At 43.2% G+C, this 22,642-nt stretch overlaps 1 protein-coding gene across 1 annotated transcript; it reads right to left on the reverse strand.

Moving 5' to 3' along the window:
* Positions 1-3,115: 3,115 nt before the first annotated feature.
* On the reverse strand, positions 3,116-21,459 carry RFWD3 (ring finger and WD repeat domain 3). Its single transcript, XM_080637762.1, has 11 exons — positions 21,383-21,459; positions 19,435-19,535; positions 19,138-19,335; positions 16,530-16,621; positions 14,400-14,514; positions 10,061-10,289; positions 8,205-8,355; positions 5,609-5,785; positions 4,794-5,008; positions 4,018-4,235; positions 3,116-3,379 (listed from the first exon to the last, which is right to left on the reverse strand). Exons 1-11 carry the CDS (start codon positions 21,423-21,425, stop codon positions 3,236-3,238), a joined length of 1,683 nt encoding a protein of 560 aa, XP_080493888.1. The 5' UTR covers positions 21,426-21,459; the 3' UTR covers positions 3,116-3,235.
* Positions 21,460-22,642: the final 1,183 nt, after the last annotated feature.

The raw sequence follows: 22,642 nt of genomic DNA on the forward strand, positions 1-22,642 counted from the left end.
GAGGAGACTTACAAGGTCCTGCAGCTCGTTATAATATTCCCCACCTATACGCAGGAATTATGAATATGTATGTGACAAATGCAATAGTGAAAGTATATAAACCTGTAACAAATGCTAATCAGTGCATCTCTGGCTACGGTCATGCACCCAGCGCTATTGCTTTTGCTTTATTGACTTTGTCCCTCAATAAAACCCTGTTATCTCGATTAGAGGAGTGAGCTTGTAATTTCACAAGAACTAAATGAAATCCCACCAGGATGCTCTGGCTACCTCAGTGTAGATTAAGCTGTTTGTTTCAGTTGCTGCACTGCTTGATTTTAATCCACTTTGGTTCAGGACACATAAAATGGCTGCTTTTCTGCCCTCCAAGAAGCAACAGGCACTGCCGGATCCAAGAGAAGTGCTAGCAGGTCCTGCCTCACGTGCACACATAATCACGCAGGGGTCGCTTCTTCCCACACACTTTTTTTAGCATTACCTTTTGTCATTTGCAACACTTTGGATTATGTTTGTTGAAATTCACGCCTGAGTCACTCCAAACTGAGGGCTAAATCACAGGCAAATGCAAAGTCCCGACGGCACGAGGCCAGGCACTAGCTGGCTGCCTCCCCACCCTTCCTTGCCTAGGCTTTTTCTCACTGCAGCCTAATGCAGGATCATACCTGTTAGAGACACATGCAGAGGACAGCCCTCCTCTGGAAAACTTAGCTCCCTCCAACTCCGTCTTTCCCTTCCTTGCCAGCTCTGCTCCACGGGGAGCTGTGGGGACCAGTATTGCCGCTGGGTTTCCTGCCAGGTTCCCACCACAGCCCACTCTAGCCAGTGGCTGTGCTGTGCCGTGCCTTGGATCTGGTGTCACAAGAATTCGAATTAGGAAAGAAAGGTGAAACACAAACAACAGCCTGGAGACAAATATTAAAGCATGGCTGTGCACAGCTAACAGCAGGAGCTGCCATGCTGCCCAGCTTTACTCACTGCCTCACACCAGATTTACTACAGGAGTTGTCAAGGGCCCGCTGTGCTCCTCAGTAACAAAATCCTCCCCAAGGCAGAAATATCCACCCAGTAACTTAATGCCTAGAACACCAGTGAAGCAGCTCTGTCATGGATTGTGTAGAGACACTGATGCTTTTCTTCCTTCCATCCCAGAATCTGCCCCTTTGACTCCAGGCAGAAATCAGCAAATACCTAATTAACACATTTGACCTCTTAGCAGCCCTCAATGCAGATGGCTTTCTGCACACAGCATAGGGGGTTTCCTGGAGCCTGCTGCCAATCTGGGACTAAGGAGAGGGTTTTGAGGTTTTCCACATCTCACATGTTTGAAATTTTTTTTAAACCCCTGGATTTGAAAATGGAGATAACATGAAAGTGTCATCTCCCATTATTATTTTAATGGCATTTAAGTTTGTACCTCTTATTCCTGTAGGGCAGTATAAAGTGGAAGACAAGTGCTACCTGAAAAATTCAAAGCTGAGAGGTCTTTTAATTCCTTCTGCTATGCATGGTTAAAATTTTCCAAATTTCTTGTGGGAAGAATGGGCTGAGGTTTGAAGATGAGACATTGATGATGCCTGAAAAATGGCTGAGAATGAGCAGCTCATCTCATTGTAGTGTTGGCCTGCTTCACGTGGTTTTAGCTGGAGAACTTCTCACGCTATTCTTTATACTAACCTTTTGTTCCTGATCATTGTTAAATTGTCAAAAAGTCAAATATCAGCAAGTTTATTTCCGGTTAAAAGACTGACTGCTCAGCCCTTCCCTCTCCCCACATCTGGTCAGGGCAGAGTGGTTCAGTGAGGGCTCTTGGCTCACTAAATGCCTTCCTTATTTCAGTCTGAGGCTGAGCAACCTCACCTGCATTGTAGGTTTATGTTTACAAGATGCACAGTGTGCATCACCAAAACATTAGGTACAGCAGCATCAGTTGTATTTGAAAATGACAAACTTTATTTCTATAGTATACTGCAGCATATAAAAATAGAGGAACAAAATACTATACAAAAAAGAAAGTGAAGCAGAGATCTTTTCACACCCCTCACCATATCCTTAGGTAAGGGTGTATAAGAGCCCACCTGGCCAGCACATGATCACCAGCTGTGAGCCTGCCTGATGGGCAGAGATCTACATCAACCAGTTAGTCTGTAGCACACTTGCACACAAGTACAACTGGAAACTGTCTGTGATCAGCTGGTGAGCTGGCAGCTAGGATTTAAGGCAGGTAAAAGGTCAGAGAAAGCAAGCTGATGACATCAAGTTCCCACCAGTTCCTCAAAATGGAAAAAAAAAAAAAAATATCCCCAAAAACCCCAAAAAGCAGCCAGCATTCTTTTCAAAGGTACTGGCTGTTTTGGTACATCACTGTCTTTAAGGAAGGACAGCATGAGAAGCTGCAGCCAACAGTAGAAGAATCACCTCCCTCTTCCTTACCTGTCCTTCTTCAGTACTACAGCTTCTTTTTCCACAGCCAAACTGTCCCAAGTTTGCTTGTGGGTGAAGCAGGGAAGAGAAGGGGAAGGAAATGAGGGTAGAGAATTAAGGAATCTCAGTGCAAATTATATGCTCAAGGAAAAGTAAAACCCACAGAAAAAGGTTCTCTGTATATCTTCCAAGCCTGTTCTCTCCATAGCCACAAAACAGGATCTGTCCCTGTGAAGGAATAACTGCCAACTGACCCTAGATCTTCAAAAGAACACAAGAGTATGTTCCCTAAAGCAGTAGACTTGCTTTTACACTGAGTGTCAGCAATGCTAGTGAGATGCCAATATTGCCACCTCTTCACTACCAGTAATCACAGCAGACTTCACAGGAAAGTGCAGTGGGAGTCTCAGGTCTTCAAGTTCCTTCTTATTTTGTTGATTCATAGAAGAGATTTGCAAGTCCCTGTATTCTGTTCACACTGGGAAAAACAAAATAAAATCAGCAATACATACTAGAGAGAGGCCAAGAATTATTGCTGTGCTGAGGCAGCTTGAAGAGTTTGGCTGAAGAAAACTGACCAAATAAGAGAGTCATAGAGTTCAAATACAAGCAGGCCTAGAAGGAAGATAGAGGAAACAGGGAACTGCTCGTGTCACCAGATCATGCCTGTTCCTGCCTGCTGTCAAAAAAGGGCCATGGCAGTTCCTGTCTCCTGTAAGCAGCACTTGTAGGACAGCAGTCTAGGATGGAGCATTGTGTAGGGTTAATCAGCAGCATATCTGGAAAGCCTCTCTGGCAGGTGTAGGGACCACTCTCACTGCCACTTGTAGATCTTCACCAGCTTCTCCGTCAGAGCAGCCAGGAGGTGAGCTTGGTTCACTTCCATGGGGCAGATGTCCAGCACAGGCATGTCAGCCTGCAGCTTCTGCAGCAAGGATCCACTTTGAGCATCCCATAGCTGTGGGACAGACAAGGTCAAAGATTGCAGGATTCTCCCCTCCCATCCAGAACAGTGCTTCCTCTCTCTAGAGAGACTTTCCTCAAGTGACTTACAGGACCCTTTCTCTACCTTCACACCCTGCTTGGATGTGATTTCACAGACTTGCAGCATGATGCCACCCTCAGTGCCCTCTCCTCTCACCCTGACCCATGAGCTCTCATACAGGCTGTTGTCCATCTTTTGCTTCTGAGCTGCCTTTTTCCAAAGTGCAACCTTTTTCCTCACCTTTCCAGTCATTCCCAAAGAGCATTGGTCTGTCCCTCACAGCACTTACCATGTGAGCTGTCCTACTGAGCGTTACACCATTTACAGTACCCAGTTGTGCCAGCATGCCCACCCACAATCCTCTGGTGGACACTGCCTACATTCCTTTTGACGGATGCGGACCACAGGCCATGGCTAATACAAACAGTCCCACACTATCAGAAAATTAAACCTGCTACAGCAAGTATAACAGCCCAACCTGGACAAGGTGATGTGCATGACAAGGCCATTCCCACCAAAAACCACTGATACTGTGACTGATAAGGCTTGTCTCCTAAGAACGCCAATAAAACCCACCACCACACTACCACACTGAAAAGAACAAAAGATACCAGAGCAGAAGTGGATGCCTCATCACCAGCACACACAAAGATGCTGCCATCCTCCTCTGGGCTCTGGAAAATGGCATTCTTGGTCAGCAGCTTGCAGATGGGCCCAGCACTGAAAGTCTGAACCAGATTAGAAGAACACACAAGGTCTTTAGATGCCTCTGCCAGCGGGCTGCAAGTCAACTCCATCATCACACAACGCACACATGGATTATTTTTACCTGTAAGGCAGAAACAGAGGTAATTTTATTGCAGACAAGTTTTAACTGCAGGAACATAAGCAGCACCACCCTGCAGCTGCCTCCTTCTGCCCTCACTCAATTCGTATCTTCATGCAGATTCTAGCAGCCTTCCAATGGCCTACAAGGATGCCAGAGAGAGACTCTTCATCAGGGACTGTAGTGAATAGGACAACGGGTGATGGGTTTAAACTTAAACAGGGGAAGTTCAGGTTAGACAGAAGTTCTTCCCTGTGAGGGTGCTAAGGCCCTTGCACAGGTTGCCCAGAGGAGCTGTGCCTGCCCCATCCCTGGCAGTGTTCAAGGCCAGGCTGGACGGGGCTTGGAGCAACCTAGTCTAGTGGAAGCCCCCATGGGAGGGGGCTGGAACTAGATGAGCTGTAAGGTCCTTTCCAAACCAAACCATTCTATGATTCTATGCTCTGCTTGGGGCAAGTACTACATTTGTGCTGTACCCTTAGCACGAAGCTGCTGTTGAGCTCCACCAGCAGCAGGCCAGCACGGAAGTGAAAAGTGCAATGCAGACACGGCATTACATACTGGGCCTATACGTTGCGAGGCAGTGCCGTGTGCTGATCTCTGCCTGAAGATCAATGCATCCTCCAGCCTCCAGCGGCAGGTGATGAGGCTGGTAAGAGTTGCCAGCTTTCTGTTCCCAAAAGCAGGCTCCTTCCAAGGTCCCAGCTAAAATTCCACCGTAGGGCAGTGAAGCTGAGGCCATCCGGGGCAGATAGGCCAGTGACACCATGGGGCACCTGAAAGGGATGTTAGCAAGGATCAGTGCTGACAGCTGCAGCCCTGCTGGCTTCCTGCCTCACTGCTTCAGAGCTCCACCATCTCCAATCGCACTCCAAAGAATGGGCCTCAGCGGGCTACAGGATGGTCTTTCAAACAAGGAACCCCAATGGCTTTGTCAAGAATAAATTAGATTTAACTTAACTACTGAGCCTTATATTTAAGGAAGCATCAGAGAGCACATATCAAACCTATGGAGTAAATCAGCATTTGATTCTTTGAGCAGAAGAGATGGAAGTACCAGCATCTCACACTTCTTTGTAATTTGTCCTTTACAAGTTAGACATTAAACCCATCTCCAGAATAAATTCAGTTTTCTTGCTTAGGCTGCACCAATGGGTCCATCTCTGACCCCTGTGTGCCTCAGACAGGTGCCAAGCACTCATGCCGAATTATGCATACATTGTGCAACCTTATGAGAGACTTGTCACATCTGTGCCAAATTTGGATTTTCAGTCAAGACATTCACATGAAACAATTTAAACTATTGCTGGGTGATTTACAGAAGAAGCTATGTATATTAGCAAAGTTGAGAGGAATGAAAAATCCTTACACCATACCTAGACTTCTGGGGGACCAGCTGCTGGACATGAGAGTTTGTGTATCTCAAATCATATATCATGATAGTGCCATTGACCAACCCAGCGTAGATATAATTTGTGTCATCGAGACACCAGCAGCAGCTCCAGACAGGGCGGCCAGTGTTGTATGTCTGTACCACAGTATTTGTTGCCAAGCTGCAGAAGAAAAGCAAAGTGTAGGCCCTTTGCACAAGCATCTATTGATAAAACAACATAAGGTAAGCAAATGTAGCTTTTAGAAGTCTTTAGACAGAAGCATCTTTCTTTAGACTGAATTCTGAATTAACTCCTCCTTTACTCCAGATATGAATATGGCTAATCCAGACAGAAAAATCACTTTACAATATCCAAGTGATTTATACTTCTTCCAAGACAATGCTTCTTTTCCAGATTGAACCTGGAGACTGGGAAAGGAAATCTCAGAGCAGGGTCTCAGCTGCTTTATTGGCAAGAGAAAGCAAAGTTACTTTTCTGGAAACAATTAGAAGTGACTCTAGTGTAATCCCATAATATTTGCATATTCCTGAGATCAAAGGGCTTATTCCTTCAGATTACATTTCTCTCTCTTTTTTTTTTTTTTTTTTTTTTTTTTACAACAAAAGTATGCCTCAAAAGAATCCAATTTAAACAAGAATGAGACAGCAAGTAAAGACAGTTAAAAGCACACTTACACCATTAACCCTAAAAACTAAATTTGCGAAAGGAAGGAGAGGGGAGTAGATAGAGGGATGCAACACAGAATAGCAGCTTGAAGTTGGTATCAGATTAGAATGTATTTTTAAAGGACAGCATTGTCAGCATAGGCTTAGCTTGCTGAGAAGAGCAAGAGACAGAAGCCAGATATCAAAGCCACATATCAAAGGAACTCTGGATATCCTTTACAACATGTGGTTTCTCCCTGGGGAGTGTGATTATGCTCAGGGCTCCAGAGAAGCCAGAAATTGGTCCCAGGTAAGTATAGAGGGAACAAGCACAGAGATAAACCTGGTTGAGAAACAGAGTTTGATATCAGGACTGTGACTTATTCAAAGCAATAGGGGTAGGGGGAAGTAGAGGCGAGTTGGAAGTGGAAAACAATCACCACAAACAACAGAACATCCCAAACAACAAAATAACCAAACACAAAGTCATGGTTCTATTTTAAATACTCATAAGCCAGAATATGACACTTAAGGACATCTTAGATAACTTCTTCTGGGCAGTGAGGCCCTGGCACAGGCTGCCCAGAGAAGCTGTGGCTGCCCCATCCCTGCCAGTGTTCATGGCCAGCTTGGACAGGGCTTGGAGCAATCTGGTCTAGTGGAAGGTGTCCCTGCCCATGGCAGGGGTTGGAACTGGGTGAATTTTAAGGTCCCTTACAACCCAAACCAGTCTTTGGTTTTCTACGAAAGATAACCAAAGGGGAACTTCTTTTTTCAGAGGGAAAAGATACTGCTGAAGCAAGCACTTAACTAAAGAACATAGTGAGATCAAGCACAAAAGCAAGAGGGTAACAAGCTTTGATGCAGCCAACCAGGCAGCAGGGGACAGATACGGGAGTCAAGTGCCTGAGCAGATACTGTGATGAGAAGCCACTCTCCAGATTAAACCATGAAAAGAATATCAACCTCACTTGTTAGCAAACTGCCATGCTGACTTTAGCATCAGACACAGTTTTGTTTACTTTTAACTAATACAGCAAACATTTCAGCATGGTAACAGGAAAGCAGTATTCTTCACATTTTTGTTGCAGGATTAAGTTCTCTTCATTGCTTCACTTGTTTGAAAGAATTGGGATTAATCAGTTACACAGACACATCTTAACCCTATACTGACAGACAGATGTGCATAAGGATGTTATTTTCACTCAATAAGAATCAACCAGCCAACAGAGTTTTGAAGCAGCTAAAGCTTAAGATTGAAGATCAGCAGAGTAGTAAGAAAACACTCATAGGCTGTAAATTCTGACAGGACTGGACATATTTGACTCTTAGCCTCTGCAAAATTACTGCTGCTTTAAATCTCTGCTAGCTCTGAAGAACCTGTGTTCCTCTAGCACATGCAAAACAACACTATCGACACATTTCATATCCCAGATGAATCCCATGCTCTGCAAGAAGCTTAAAATCAGAGAAGCCATCAGCAGCACAGGGAAGAAAGTACCCAACCTAGACATCCCTTGTTCCCGTTTAATGCCATACAAGTTCCCATGCTTCACATTTCCCTGCAGTAACAGAAAACAAAGTGGAAAGTAAATTTCACATCTATACATTAAGCTATGTTAGTTCTCAACACAACTTGGCCAATCCATGCTGAACTACTTCTTTTCCCCCCACCAAGTTCTCCATGGGAAGTATCACGGAATGGTAGCTTCATAACACCTCCACCTAAAAGGTTCGAAAGTGTGAACAAGTCTTTCCCTGTTAGTTCCTGCATGCAGGAAGAATACATGACCTGATCTTATTTCAGCAGCATCTTTTGGAAAGAATGGCAAGTGCTGCTAGGCACTTCTAGCAAGACACAACAAAATCCAGTGAAGCCTCTTGCACAGAGCAGAACTGCACTGGGACAGATTGCTCTCTGCAGCAGGGCTCACCTGGTAAGCTTGACAGCATTGTCCAGAGCAGCAGAGAGCAGCAAGCCATCTGCTCGACCACCGAAAGCCAAGCCCCGAATCTGTTTACTGTGGATGGGGATGTACTGACTGCTCCTCAGATCGGCCACGCTCAGCATCTTAACACCACAACCTGTCAGAGAAAAAGGGTAAAGCAGGTTACTGCAGAGGGAGAACTAGCAATTCTGTGCCAGAACTATGATGTCTGTACCGAAGCCTGTGGCAGGATAAACACATTACTTTTTGTCCTGGACAAGAGCTACCACAAATCTTTCATTAGTTCAAGTGGCAACAGGGCTAAATCCTTAAGGATCCAAGCCAGCAAGAAGAAATTCCATGTCAGTGTTACAATTCTTGTTCCAAAAGCCTGCTGCTCTTTAGCCAGTTTCTGCAAAGACATTCTTGCCTAGATAAAAACATACACAGCAGGATTACATGGCTATTTAAGAGAACAAACATCACTGCAAAGAATGGCTACAGGTAAACTTAACCTGTGTGTTACAAGAGTCACCACAAAGCCTCCATTCAGAGATTCATTCCCTGGCTCCACAAGCCAGAATAATAAGGTCGGTTGACTGCAGAAGACAATTTTGTTGGGTTGAGATAAGGCATTTCATCTCAAAGCCATTAACCCAATAAAGTATGTCGTATAATTCAGAAAGCATTGAAGTACTTTGCTAATAAACTCTCCCAGACTCCTAATGCTAAAATTATAAGGATAAGTTGGTGCTGTTCCAGGTGACAAGTCTCTTGCCCCTGGCCATAACAGTAAGACAAAACCAACAAAACCAGGGCTTCCTACAACTTCTTGGCTTTCTATTTCCTCACTGGCAAACAGTGCTTCTATAATTTTCTGGTTTAGGTTTTTTGGTGGGTTTTTTGGGGGGGGGAGGGAGGGGTGGGGGTGGTGTTTTTTGGTATTTTCATTTTGTTGGTTTAGGGTTTTGTGGGGTTTTTTTGTGGTTTGGTTTTGGAGTGGTTTTTTTTGGTTAGTTGGTTTGTGGGGGTTTTTTTTGGTTTGTTTTTTTTTTTGAGTACTGACAAATCAGCTGCATTTGAATGGATCCACCTACAGTTTGGAGACCAATGGTCCTTGCTCAAGCACTGGAACCTCCACTGCAGTCCCCTTGCTCTTTTAGAAGACCTACCTTTGCAAGGAGTACCAGACACAAGCTCACTAGGCAGAAGCTGCCAGTGCAGGAGTTATATGAACTACAGGGAGTCTTGTCCCTCTTGTAAGGAACCCCTGCAGTCCTGCGTCCAGCTCTGGGGCAACAACACAAGAGGGACATGGAGCTATTATAGCAAGTCCAGAGTACCTCTGCTTGGGGACAGGCTGAGAGAGCTGGGCTTGCTCAGCCTGGAGAAGAGAAGGCTCCATGGAGACCTTACAGCAGCTTCCAGTGCCTAAAAGGGCTACAAGAAACCTGGAGAGGGGCTTTGGACAAGGGCCTGTAGGGACAGGACAAGGGGGAATGGCTTTAACCTGACAGAGAGGAGATTCAGATGAGATCTTAGGAAGTTCTCTACTGTGAGGGTGCTGAGGCCCTGGCACAGGTTGCCCAGAGAAGCTGTGACTACCCCATCCCTGGCAGCTGTCAAGGCCAGGTTGGATAGGGGCTTAAAGCCACCCAGTCTAGTGGAAGGTGTCCCTGCCCATGGCAGATGGTTGGAACTGGTGAGCTTTAAGGTCCCTTCCACCCCAAACCATTCTAGGGTTCTATGATCCTATTCCCAGTTTACAAGGCACATGCAAAGGTGAAGCAGAGCAGCAGGGAGCAAGTAGAAAACATTTAACTTTCAGCCAGAAACCCCCAAATCTTGACTTGCTTAATTACCAGGAATTAAAGTAGACTCTGGAGAAGGCTGTGATACCACAAGGCAGTTCAGTGAGTCACAGTATGCCATTACTCTGCATTTCCCAGACTGAGACACCAAGAAAGCCTTTTCCAGGTTGTACTTGCACTGCCTTTGGCTGGAGGGCAGGCTGCCTGGAAGGCAGATACAGGAGCTGACAGGTTGCTCGGAAACATTTGCATTGTGCTGGGCCATCAGAGCCCTCAGCTCCTGCAAAGGAAGAGAAAACACCCAATAATTTTAATGTGCCACTGGCAATGTAACAGTCTGTGCTACCTACTCCACATGTTCTAACGCTATTTGTTCTCATAAGAAGAGGGAGAATATGGTCCCCACTTCCATGAAGTTCCTGAAATGCTGGATTCCCAAGTACACCAACTATGACAGTGAGAAACAGAGACATTTGAATGCTATGCAAGTTCTGGCAGAACATGCTCAAAGTCTGTTATTGTATGTATTAGACCCCGTGAAAGAAAGGACTCTTGGACAACACATGAAACCCAGCAGTAATTATTACCAGATCAATGCTGTTAAGAAGCGAACACACTGCCAAGTATTACATGCAGCTAAACCACAAGTCAATTAAAACCATTTTCTAGAACATCTAGAATACCCCATAAAAAAACCCAACAAACAACAAAACAAACAAAAGCCCAAGTTTCAACATAAAGGACATTGCAGGAAACAAGTTAGTCTTTTTAACAAAGATGACCCTATTCTTGTAAACACTGGGAAGCACATTCCAGGAACAATGCAATTCTCAAGAGCTCAAGCCCTCTTTTCTGCCACCACCTCCTCCCCCTTCTTCCACCTCAACTGATAAATGCTCAGGGATACACAGCAGAGACACAGCTAGGACTACTTCCATCACCAACAAGGTATTCCTAGAATTCCTCCTTCCAGAGATCATCAGGAGGTAGGCGTGTGAATAGTTGCACTGGCACATTGTGAGTCAACTAAAAATCTCCCCACAAAAAAACATTTTGACCAGATTGTTGCAATCAAGGGCAAAACCAGAGGGCACAGAACCACAGGGATATTAGAGGGAGTGTATACATTAAGAAAATCACTGTTTGCTTTCTGTTGTCTGAGCAACATAGATTGTGCTTCAAATACTATGTAATTTTTAAACAATTAAGGGCTGCAAGAGTGATATTATGAATGTATTAGATTGCAAGCTAGCTTCAATATTGAACCAGCCCCTTGCATTTAACTCATGTCTATGCAAAGGCATTCTCAAAGAGGAAAGATCAAAGATCAAGCTCTACGTTAATAGTTATCAAGACCTATAACTTCGGGAAATAGCTCGAGAGCAACTCTAACACTTGACAGAGGTCTGAGCTATTTTGCATCGCACTCATTGCAAATTCCACAAGGGAATAAAAATTTTATAATTAAAAAAAAGAAAAAAAGAAAGCTTAAGAGTCAAGATGATCCAATTAGAGCAAGCAAAGACAAAACAACCGGGGAAGGAACAGGAAGTGTGGGAGTGGCCAGGATGCTAAAGCATCTAAAGCAGTCTGAAAATACGGGTTACTTAGAAATAATGAATTTATTAAATTTTTGATTAAAAGTCACTTCTAAAAGGCAGGAGGGCACCACCACCAAGGATCAGAAGAGATTCAAATGGTTTGTTGCTCTGGGGACTTCCCAAAACTCTCCTTGTCACCTGCACTCAACATTCAACTTTTACACAAATGATTAACAAGGAAACCAGGCATAATTAAAACCACAAGGACTATTAGTACCATGTTTCCATTTAAACATGATGGCTGAAGCCAGCAGAATCAGGACGCCTTTCTGGAGATACATTACCAGGGCAATTAAGAATGCTGCACTGCAGAACAAATTCCACTAATTGTGCTCAGAAGAATGCTCTTTTGGTAACGGAAGCCTACACCTTCCTTGAGGTACTTTACAGAGCCTGCCTGATGTTAAAGAAGGGCCTTCAGGGCACACTTGTGTCTGCAAATGCTACAACTGCCTTCTAAATGTCAGCTTGTACTTGTAGCAATGAACAAACAGTCACACCAGTTGGGGAAAAAAAAAGAGGATCTAGAGCAGCAGTCTTCCTGAGAAGCATGCAGGACAAGTAGAAGCAGGAGAGCACAATGGAAAGGAAAACCACCAGCTACAACAAATTCAGAACAGTTTTCTTTGAGTATTAGTATTTCATAGCTGATAATGAAGCTTAAAGACAAAGGCAGTTACCAGATCACTGTTGCTCTCTAGTTCTGCTTCCACTGACCTCACATGCACTGTACAGCCCTAACCTTGCATTTAAGAGTTAAACACTGGGCTGTACAACCTCAAGCTTAGGTGCAGCACTGCAGGCATTCCACCTTCCTTTGGTTTGGGTTCAAGTTCACTCAAAGGGAAAGGGAGCATTTTTAATCAACTTCACTGTAACTAACAGTGAAATGAAATTGTAGCTTTCCATAGAATCAGAATGGTTTGGGTTGGAAGGGTTTAAAGCTCAGCCAGTTCTAACTCCCTGCTCAAACAGGTCTGCATTCCTCTTGTTTTCACACATTCCTTCTGCAATCCACAGCACTTTATTCTCTCTACTGACCTACAGCTTTGTATGCCAGTTAAACATGTTTTCTTGTGCCATCAGTAACATTGCTTGCTGAAGAAGCAGGGCAACAGACTCAAGATGTAACAAGGCAAGTTCAGATCTACGTAAGGAAAAAAAAAAAAAAAAAACAGTCTTGCAGTGAGGATGGTCAAACAAAACATACAGAAAGGATGTGCGATCTCCTTGATACATAGAACAACTGGCATGACAGTGTCTTGAGCAACCCAACCCACCACTGAATTTACCCACCTAGGGTTGGGCTGGAAACCTCCAGAAGTCCCTTCCAACCTAAATCATTCCATGCAAGTAGTTGCTTTACTAGATGACCTCTGATCAGAAAGAAACTCATCAGGCATTTGTTCAAACTATAATCAAAGAACTTAGAGACTTACTCCAGACTTCCTGCTGATTTTCTGTTCCCCAGCAAATTGCTTATTCATAACATGAACAAGCACCTTAAAACTGCTTCCAGCATTCCCATTAACCACTACAGGACAGTGACGAATGCAGTATAAATACTGAAACACAGCTTAAAGAACACAGGGTACTTAATCTTTATAATATGCAACTTCAATTCTATTAGACTGGATACTCTATCATTTAAAACCAAAAGAATTGCAGGAGGGTATTATGGACCTGCAGTTTCATCTTATTCGCATTTTTCCTTAAGGCAAAATTTGAAGTGGCCCAATTTTCTTATTAGCTCTGATGAGCATAAAGCGTCACACAGGAATTTAGGAAAACTATAAAGCCTTGTCTCACATCACACAGGAAGACTTCAGCAAAGAGGATGTTGCTTTTTGTGCAGACATGAATAGCCAAGGCTATAAAAAAAATCCAGAAGTAGTGAAAAGCATGAAATTGAGTTACTAAACAGTGAGAGATTAGAAATCATCTACTTCTTACAACAAAAAAAGTAGCAAACTTGTAATGAAACAGGCTCTCAGAAAACCTAGCACTAGTGGAACACGCCAGAATTCATGGCTGGAAGCACCAGTAGAGTCCACAATTTACAGAAATCCTGTAAAACCAGCTATGATGGGTTACAAAAATCTCACAGTATTGCCAGAACCAGAAAGGAGGCAGTAACTTATTTTCAGTGATTTGTATTCTCAGGGGACAGAGGTGCCTCTTCACAGCTGCCAGTGCATGCACACAGGCAGTCCAGCTGACAGGCCAGGTCTCATGGTACCAGAAGGTGTTTAAATAGACCATTAACTGGCCTTCACCAAAAAAAACCCCCACAAAACCGAAAAAAACCCAAAACAAACAAAAAAAGTTTTTTTGTTGTTGTTTTCTCATGGATTTGCATATAACCATACCTGTCCTCAAAGGCTCTTGATTAATTAGTGATAATAGGCCCCATTTAGGTTTATAGTACTATAGAGATTTTCAAAGCTTATTTTGATGCAGCTAAGAGTAAGATAGTAAGTTAGGTTTTGTGGTGCCAGGGAAGGCCTGGTAATAAAGCCCTAAAGGAAGAACCTACAACATCAGCAGCTACAACACTCCACTGCTAAGCTGTACTTGCAACTTTGATCAAGTCTTAGAAGCACAAAGAAGCAGGTCAGTGTTCTGTAGCACACATGAATATGCCAATCTGGGATGTTTAGGATACTCCTGATATTTCACCAGTAACATTTACTAAATCCTGGTGCTTACTAAAACTGGAAGCCTGTCTTTGCTTCTCAAAGGGAATAAGTGAAAGGGAATCCTCTGTGCATTAGTAGGATGAGACTCACCTGAACTTGCTTGTGGAGCTTGCTGCATTTGTCTGTCAAAACCTGCAGTTGGAGACGGCTCTGTGCAGATTCCAGCTCTGCCTGTTTCCGCAACATTTGCTCCTGTCTTAGGGAGCTGGAGGAACAAGAGAAAAGGAATCCTTAGGACTAGGTATTACCTAGGATGTTCCTCTAGGCTGTCAACTCTGATCTTCAGGTTTTATCCCCAGAACAAGTCCTGTTCAGGTAAATTCAAAAGTAAAATAATATCTGGGACCACACTCATCCAGTACATTCACCTTGAGATGTTCTCAGTTACGCAATTGTACCAAATGACTCACTCAAGTATTGTTCCATAGAAACAACAGCCTTTCTTCTTATCCTCTCCAAATGCACTGATTTAATATAGGAGAGGAAAACAAACGGTGGTTTTTTTCCCCCTACAGAAACAGTTTAGTAAATTCTATACTATCAGTGTCCATGACATATAGCATGCCAGTAATAAAGCAAGTCATAACACAGCAAGATCTGCAAGCTTGTTTCTACTACCAGTAGCTAATTTTGTATTTCAGGAAAAGAGCTGTATCAGAACTAAACAGACAAATTATCTGTGAATGCCCACACAGAAGTCATATTTACTACCTCATCTTGAGCCTAGCAGTGCATACACACCACTTAGCAGCAGCAGTTTTGATAACATACTTCAGTATCTTTCATATAGGTTTTACATATGAAAGAATAGGTCTGCAACATTGAACACTGCATTCTGCACTTCAAAAGCTGCAATATTCCAGTTACTTCAGTAGATCATGTGCAGGGAGATCTAGCTTGCCTAAGTGCCTTCTAAATATACAGACCTAGCGTTGCATGTTCTCCAGGCAGAGAATTCTGTTCTTTCCCTGTAGCTTCACATGATTTTTACTTTTGCTGCAGAAGAAATAGGTAAGATGCTGTATTTAACCATCACATTACACAAGCACCCAGAGCCTGAGGGCTGGCTTTTTTGAATCTGAAGAAAATTAAAAAACAAAACAAAACATGATCCTGTACCTAATTCAAGTCTATGAGCAAACAATATTGATGCATGTATGCAGAGTTCACATTTGTCCTCCACTTGTGGCTGTGTGCCACAAAGCAGCCATTGCCAGCAGCTTCTCTGGACTGGCAGGCAGTCAAAAACAGGAAGTGGAGGAGGTGCAGGGCTGCAGTAAGACTAAAACACAAGACACAGAAGGCTCCTCCGTGAGAAGCAAGATTTAAACACCCAAATGCTTCAGAAAAAAAAACCCACAAAACTTATCATTTGTTTTGCAGTGTCAATCCAGTAAAAGAAACCCTTTTAGAGTTCAAACACCATCAGGCAGTGGCAATCTGGACAAAAGAGGTATTTTTCCCTTTGTGACAGTTACTCCCTGACCATTTTTGATCAATAATTACCAGGATAGTGAGGTTTCTGTTGAAAGACTGCACTGAAAGAACAGCAGTGAAGTCAACCCCAATTAAATCTTATTCGCTCCAAGATTCAGAAGAACTGATATTCACAGCTAATTTCAGAATAGTATCTGTGACAGCATCTTACTGAAAACAAATCAGTCCCATTTTCATACCTGCTTTTCACTTTTTTCAATAAAAAGTCTGCATTTCAGTTGAAGAGGTAGGCAGAGACATAGTAATGCTTGCTGACCTTTCATAAAGCTACGTGAAGAGTCTGACAAAGCGAGACAGAAAGTGATTCATATGAGAGATTACTCTGTTTAATGCATGTAAGAAAGGTCAGCTCTTCAACCCCCTTGCATTTCTAACTATGCATCGCTCCTCTAATGATGTATTAGCAATATAAGGCTTTTTGGCAACAACTCTGCATGTTCTGCTATTATGACATTCCAGCATACAGATAGCTTTTGCTATTTCACTGCTGCAAAGCTCAAACTCAAGCACTCTGCTCCAAAAGAAAACTCTCTTTCCAGGCAAGACACATGCAACATCAAAAGGCCTTGCATTGTGAAGCCAGCCATGCTTATGGTAATTCCCAAGGGAATGCACAAATTGTTTTAGACACTATAGGAAATTAAAGCATGAAGTAGAAGCTGGGCTGCAGCTTTCAGTGGCACATAGGCAGCGAGGATGTATCTTTATGTGGAGACTGCGTACCTTTTCATCTGTTCTTGCTCACTGGTATCCAGCGCTTTCAGAGTGCGAGCATAAAGGATCACAATGTCAGAAGATTTCGCTTTCTTATTGCACTGAAATAAAAAGACAAGTTCAGGTAATCTACAAGAATTACAAGTCTTCCAATACCTAAAGAGGCTACAAGAAACCTGGAGAGGGGCTTCTGACAAAGGCCTGCAGGGACAGGATAAGGAAGAATGGCTTTAAACTGACAAGGGGGATACTGAGATGAGATCTTAGGAAGAAGTTCTTTCTTGTGTACCCACTGTGAGGGTGCTGAGGCCTTGCACAGGTTGCCCAGAGAAGCTGTGACTGCCCCATGCCTAGGAGTGTTCAAGGCCAGGTTGGACGGGGCTTAGAGTCACCCAGTCCAGTGGAAGGTGTCTCTGCCCACAGCAGATGGTTGGAACTGGATAAGGTTTAAGGTTCCTTCCACTCCAAACCATTCTAGGATTCTAATTTAACTATCCGAACCACACATCCCCACAAGTTTAGAGGTATTATTTTGAAAAAACTTTCTAGCTTTGAAAGGAGGGATTGTCTACGTGACAACAAATCCATAAAACCACAAACATTAACACAGCATGTTCTTTCCCTCATGACACCAGAGCTCTAATCACAGCTACAAGTGTAGTTTAGGTCAGCTACCCTACTGCACTTTCAGTAACACATATCCTTGTTTCCCACTAGTTTCACTATGCTAAAGCAGCACAGTCAGGTGAGTTACAGGGACAAACAAGATCAGATAAAGTGGGGAAGCAAGATCTAAATCAAAACACCAGTCCAACCTCTGTTTTGAAAACATTAAGACTGGCTGCTTGGCCAACAGATGAGGATTTCGGAACTCCTTAGCACACTCCCAACTCTGTTATTTACATACTATATTCCTTTAATCAAATACTATAGGCCAAAATCTGTAAGAGCATTCCAGTGTCTGTAGAAATACTGACATCCCACTGACTTCAGTGATGCACAGCAAGTCAGATATTCCAATAATCTTGTGCATCTGGCTGTGACAATTTAGCACCTTAGTCATCTAAAAAGAAGGGATAATACTCCCCATGAGCTGGGACTTGGAAGAAATTACAGCACCTGCAAGCTTACTGTTTTGCAAACATATTTCATTGATCAGAAAAGAGGCAGGAAATAGATCAAGTAACCTCTGCTGAACATTAAATTACTACGTGCATTTAAAATGCAGACTTCTCTATTGTTTGGTGGCACAAGGATATTACAGGCAGGAGTTCCAGATCAGACAACCCCCCTTCTTTAGGCAAGAACTGCCCTGCAGAGCACTAAGTGGATAAGACAGCTTTCCTGATAGCTAGCAGCTGTCACTGGCAGGATCAGAAATGCCACAATTTCATGGTAACTCATATTCCAGCCACTTTGTAATCAGAGCACCATGCATAGCAACTCTGTGCCACTGAACAGAGAATGACCAGTCGCAAAGGATGGTAACTGAAAATGAAGGGAAGATGATTTAGGTGCAAGGTTCTCCTCAGAGCAAGTTCTGCTAGGAACTTTTCAGTATTTGCATCACTGGAAGAAAGAGGGAGCAGGCACCCCTTAGGAGTTGGTAGGGTTCAAGAAGAAAGCAGTCACAAAATTCCAAAGAGCGAAGATGCCAGGAAGGTCTGAGAATTCTGCCTGGGCCTGGAGTGGGTGAAAAAAAGCTTACACAAATTTGACAATGGTGAGAAAAAAAGGTTTGGGCCTCTTCTATGGCAAGAGTGAATCATCAGGTTTCATCACAGCGCACATCAACAGGAGGTTTCTTGCTAAGAGAAGGGAATCCTGCACAAAGTCAAGCAGGGCTATGGAAGCTCCCAAAATGACAAAGCCAAAGAAATCCCGGGTTTCCAGCCACCAACTTGGGAAGGAGCAGAACTGAATCCTGTTTCCAAGGTACTCATTGACCTAATTTTTGTCAATATTCGTTTCTGGAGAGAAGGGATGAGGAATGGGAGCCCAGAACAGAGAAGCACAGATCTAACTGAAAGAGATCAGTATTACCCATGGAAACAAAGCTGAAAAGAGCATCTTAAAAAAAAAAAAAAAAAAAAAAAAGAAGCAGATCTACCTCTTGCAGAGGGACATTACTTGTTTCTCAGTTCATTCTCCGCAAGCTACCTCAACAACCTGATCTGCTTAAAGGCTGCAAAAGCAGATGCAGTTCAAACCAGAGGATTAACCAACTGAAAACAGTTCTCCAAGAGTTTTCATGTCCAATAGTTCTTTATGCTCCGTTCATTGCTCTAGGAATCTGCCATTCCCACATCCCAAGACAACAGTGCAGTGTCATGAAAGCATTTACAGGTTTAGTACTGGAACTCTCAAACTTCAAAGTATGCTGCTTACAAATGCTCTACTTTAGGGAGAAAATCGAAGTCAGAATTATCCCTCTAATGCAGTACTGGTTGTTCCTGGCACAGTTACATCAAAATTATGTTGATTTTTGTTATTTCTGACAGTAGGCAAGGGTGGATTCTTCATGCAGCAAGCAGTTGTAACAGTTATGATGACTACACCTGCAGCAACAGTTACCCAACAGCAGGTGTTCCCCAGTACACATAAATGTGCATTTTACCTGGGGGCACTTCCCTTCCCGTCCCCTGAGCCACTTTTTGATGCATGTGTAGCCAAATAGGTGTCCACACCGCAGTGCTGAGAGACGGTGGTCTCCACTGCTGGTCCACTGCTCAAAGCAGATTGCACAGGTATCCCCTTCCTCCTCATCCTGTGGTGCAACAGGAATGGATGGCTCCAGCCCCTTTAGCGGCACTCTCTAGGATCAAAAATGAAAAATAAGCACACACAAAACTTCTAGGCAAAAGCAGTACTTACCATATTTAATCTGGCTCCAAAGGCATTTAGGTCACCTTACCTGCTTTACCTGGCCTTCAGCCTCTTCACTTTCATGACTTCTGTGTACTGCAGAAGCTTGTGACAACGCTTGAGGTGGCTCTGCTTGGGTCTGACTGGAAGCTAAAGAAAGCGTTGCTTAGATGAACCAATACATAATGGGGAGAAAGAAGTTCTCCTTGACTTGATCTGAAATCATCAGGGCATAAAGTAAGCAGTGCAGTGATGGCACAGGTTACATATAGAGCTTCAGATCAGTGTCCTGGATACTGGAGGTTAGGCAGCCTGTGTGTAAGCCCTTCCACTTATCATGCATAATTATTAATTCCACTTATCATTCTTCAGCAGAGCTGAAGAACTTTGTTTTCATTTATAAAAACCAGCAGAATTTCAGTGAAAAAGGAGAGGTCTTTTGAAGACAGTAACTGTTAATGAGACTTTGGTATGCTTGAAACAAGCATACCTGCATACAGGTCTGTAATTAGGCTGCTGTAAGGTTACACCCTTATATATATATATACATCATTATGCTCAGAAAAAGACAGACACCAATACGCAGAAGTTATTTTCCCAAGGGATCTAAGTGTGCATATTTTATGTGCCAAGAAGGTATTTACCATATGCTATCTGTTCATTCACCCTGACTTAAGCACTTTTCCAGCTGGCAGTTGTCTGAACTATCAGTTCTGCTGGGCCATATGTTTTTGGGGTAGGACACTGTTAGCCCTTCTGTTGAAGCATGGGCATGCAGAAACACTGTTTGGATTATCACCACGAGCATACTGACAAAGGAGCAGAAATCACAGTCTCCCCCCATGGCCTGACAAGACAAGAAAGTTATTAGCCACATTTAGTATTCGAGACATATTCTCAGTCCAGTGGAGACATATCACCTAACCCTCACTAATGTCAATAAAAATTTCAGCCTCCACAGTTCTGGGCTGGAGGGGAACCAGTGGCTTATATAGGCAGAAAACAGGACAAGGGAATTCTAGGAAACCCATCAGAGACCATATGGTCACACATTAGACAGCACTGAACAGCTTGAGCTCTTGTCACATGTAAGACTAGCTCAGAGCAAGCAGAATGAGTCTGTTCAAAAGACATCTCATAGATGCACCCTGAAAAATAGATGTCAAGGTAGGCAAAACCAAAACTAAGGGCAGAGAGTGAGGTATAAGGGCATTCCTTAGAGACTGAATTAAAAAAAAACAAAACACAACAAACAAAAAACCCAACAACAAAACCACAAAAAACCAACAAACCCCACACACAAACAAAAAAAAACAAACTACAAAATAAAACAACCCACTAATCTTGTTCTCTCTGGGCATCAATATCCTTGACTAGCAAGTTAATTATTTGTCACTCTTATAAAACTATACATGTTCATGACAAACAATGTCACTGACGTGCACAGCACCCTGTGAACATGCATTTAGATAAAGGACTGTGAGCCTGAAAAAGCCAAGGAAACAGACAAACAAAAAGCCCACTGCCCTAAGCACCTCTATCTCCTTAGCTGTTCATCATGAGAAGTTACAGGAATGAAAGAAACCCTCAACTGAAACAGACCAAAATCCCAAATAATTAAATACTCAGATCATTCTCTGAAAGCACTGCTGATTTCCAAAGTGTAACCTAGTCTCTTCAACGATACTCCTTGAGAAGATATGATATCAGAGGCATGGTAAGCACCCAAACTTACACTTATTCTGAACATTTCCAGGATTACTTATAAGTAGGATCCTGCTAACAGAAAAAGATTGTATCTAACATTATAGTAGCAATCCCCCATTGCTGCTACTGCTCTTGGAACACTTGGCAGAAAGGCTTGTGGCAGCAACTTGCTCCCATCAGTTGTGGACATAATAATCTGAGCATAGTCTGTTGGGAAGCTCAAAAGGATTTCCCCACCAAGTTTTGAAACAGCAAAATCAGTGTCTACACAGCTCTAATATATCACAAACCTCCCAAGCTAGCTGTCAGAGATGTCTCCTGGGCTGATGCCATAGCACTGGGCAGTGCTGCAGCCCCCAGCACTTCATCATCATCTTCTTCTTCTTCTTCTTCCTCCTCCTCCTCAGTAGAACTGCTGCTTTGAGTCTCGTTTAAATCTATTGCTTCATCTGAGCTCTGTTCCTGGCTGTCCCTTGCAGTATGCAGGTGCTCCATACGTGGAACTCGTCCTGCAGCTGGCTGCTGGCTCCTGCTGAATCTAAAGTAACTGTCCAATGCTGCCCTAGTGCAGAAAAGCAAGAAACAAAAGCCACAGTTATTTCAGAGAAGCTAAAGAGTCCACATGTTTTTCCACGCTTGGTCGTGGTTAAAATTCTTAGGCTCTGGCTACAATAGGAAGGTATCCAAGTTAAAGACAGACCTTCTCTGGTAGAGGGGCAATCCAAATGAATCATCTGCTTTAAGAGCAATCAGCAGTATCATACAGCAGCCACTCATTTTGCTCAGCTCAAAGAAAATCTCCTTGTTACAACAATAATACTGTATTCTTTTTGGGCGGTGTGGGATGGAGAGAAGCAGAGCAAAGAACTGTTGTTCGCTAATAGCCTAAGGAACTCCTAATCAGTACCTCCAATCCTAACTCACACCTAGTTCCCATAGTCACTGGCAATATTAGATGCACAAGACTTGTATCAAAGTTTCATTCTATTGACCACTTTGTGCCTAGTCTGTCTACTTTCCTGTCTTATTTTCTATCCATCCCTGGATTGAAACACCTTCCTCTCTCCCTCAGCAGTTCAGTATCATCTCAATTATCCGTCAGATTCAAAAGAAGTTTTTCAGATTGCCTTCTAGCCCAGAGAACTACAGTGACCTTCATACACAATCTGAGGGCAAACAGTAGAGTTATGATCAATCATCTGGGGGAAGATGAGTTCTTGGTCTCCCTGAATTTAAAAGCAATGCTCCAGTTAATTAAAATTTCACCTTTGGCATTTACAAAAGCTACAAAGATGAGACAAAACCCAAACAAACCAGTAAGGGGAGTTTCTTACTGGCTGCAGAGCATCTGCACTTATCAACCTTTATACCCATCACAGACAGTATTAAACACAGTATTTTTTCTTTGCCTGGACGTAACAAAAAATAACCCCCTACAGGAAAATATTAGTGTGTAATATTAGTGTGTATGTTTGGGAATTTTTTTGCCAAAATTGTCACCAGAAAATGTAATCAGGCAGTCCCCAAATCAAAGGTGAAATGCAAAACAG

Source organism: Psittacula echo (assembly GCF_963264785.1).
Source record: "Psittacula echo genome assembly, chromosome: Z".
NCBI classification, from domain to species: Eukaryota; Metazoa; Chordata; class Aves; order Psittaciformes; family Psittacidae; genus Psittacula; species Psittacula echo.

What these genes read in the sequence shown, in the direction of transcription:
- RFWD3 (XM_080637762.1), bottom strand. Translation starts at nt 21,425, where the DNA reads ATGGCATCAGCCCAGGAGACATCTCTGACAGCTAGCTTGGGAG. An exon ending in GGGAAGGGAAGTGCCCCCAG is followed by an intron (nt 16,622 to 19,137) that starts GTAAAATGCACA and finishes TTTTTATTTCAG; the next exon opens with TGCAATAAGAAAGCGAAATC. An exon ending in AGCTCCACAAGCAAGTTCAG is followed by an intron (nt 10,290 to 14,399) that starts GTGAGTCTCATC and finishes CTTCCTTTGCAG; the next exon opens with GAGCTGAGGGCTCTGATGGC.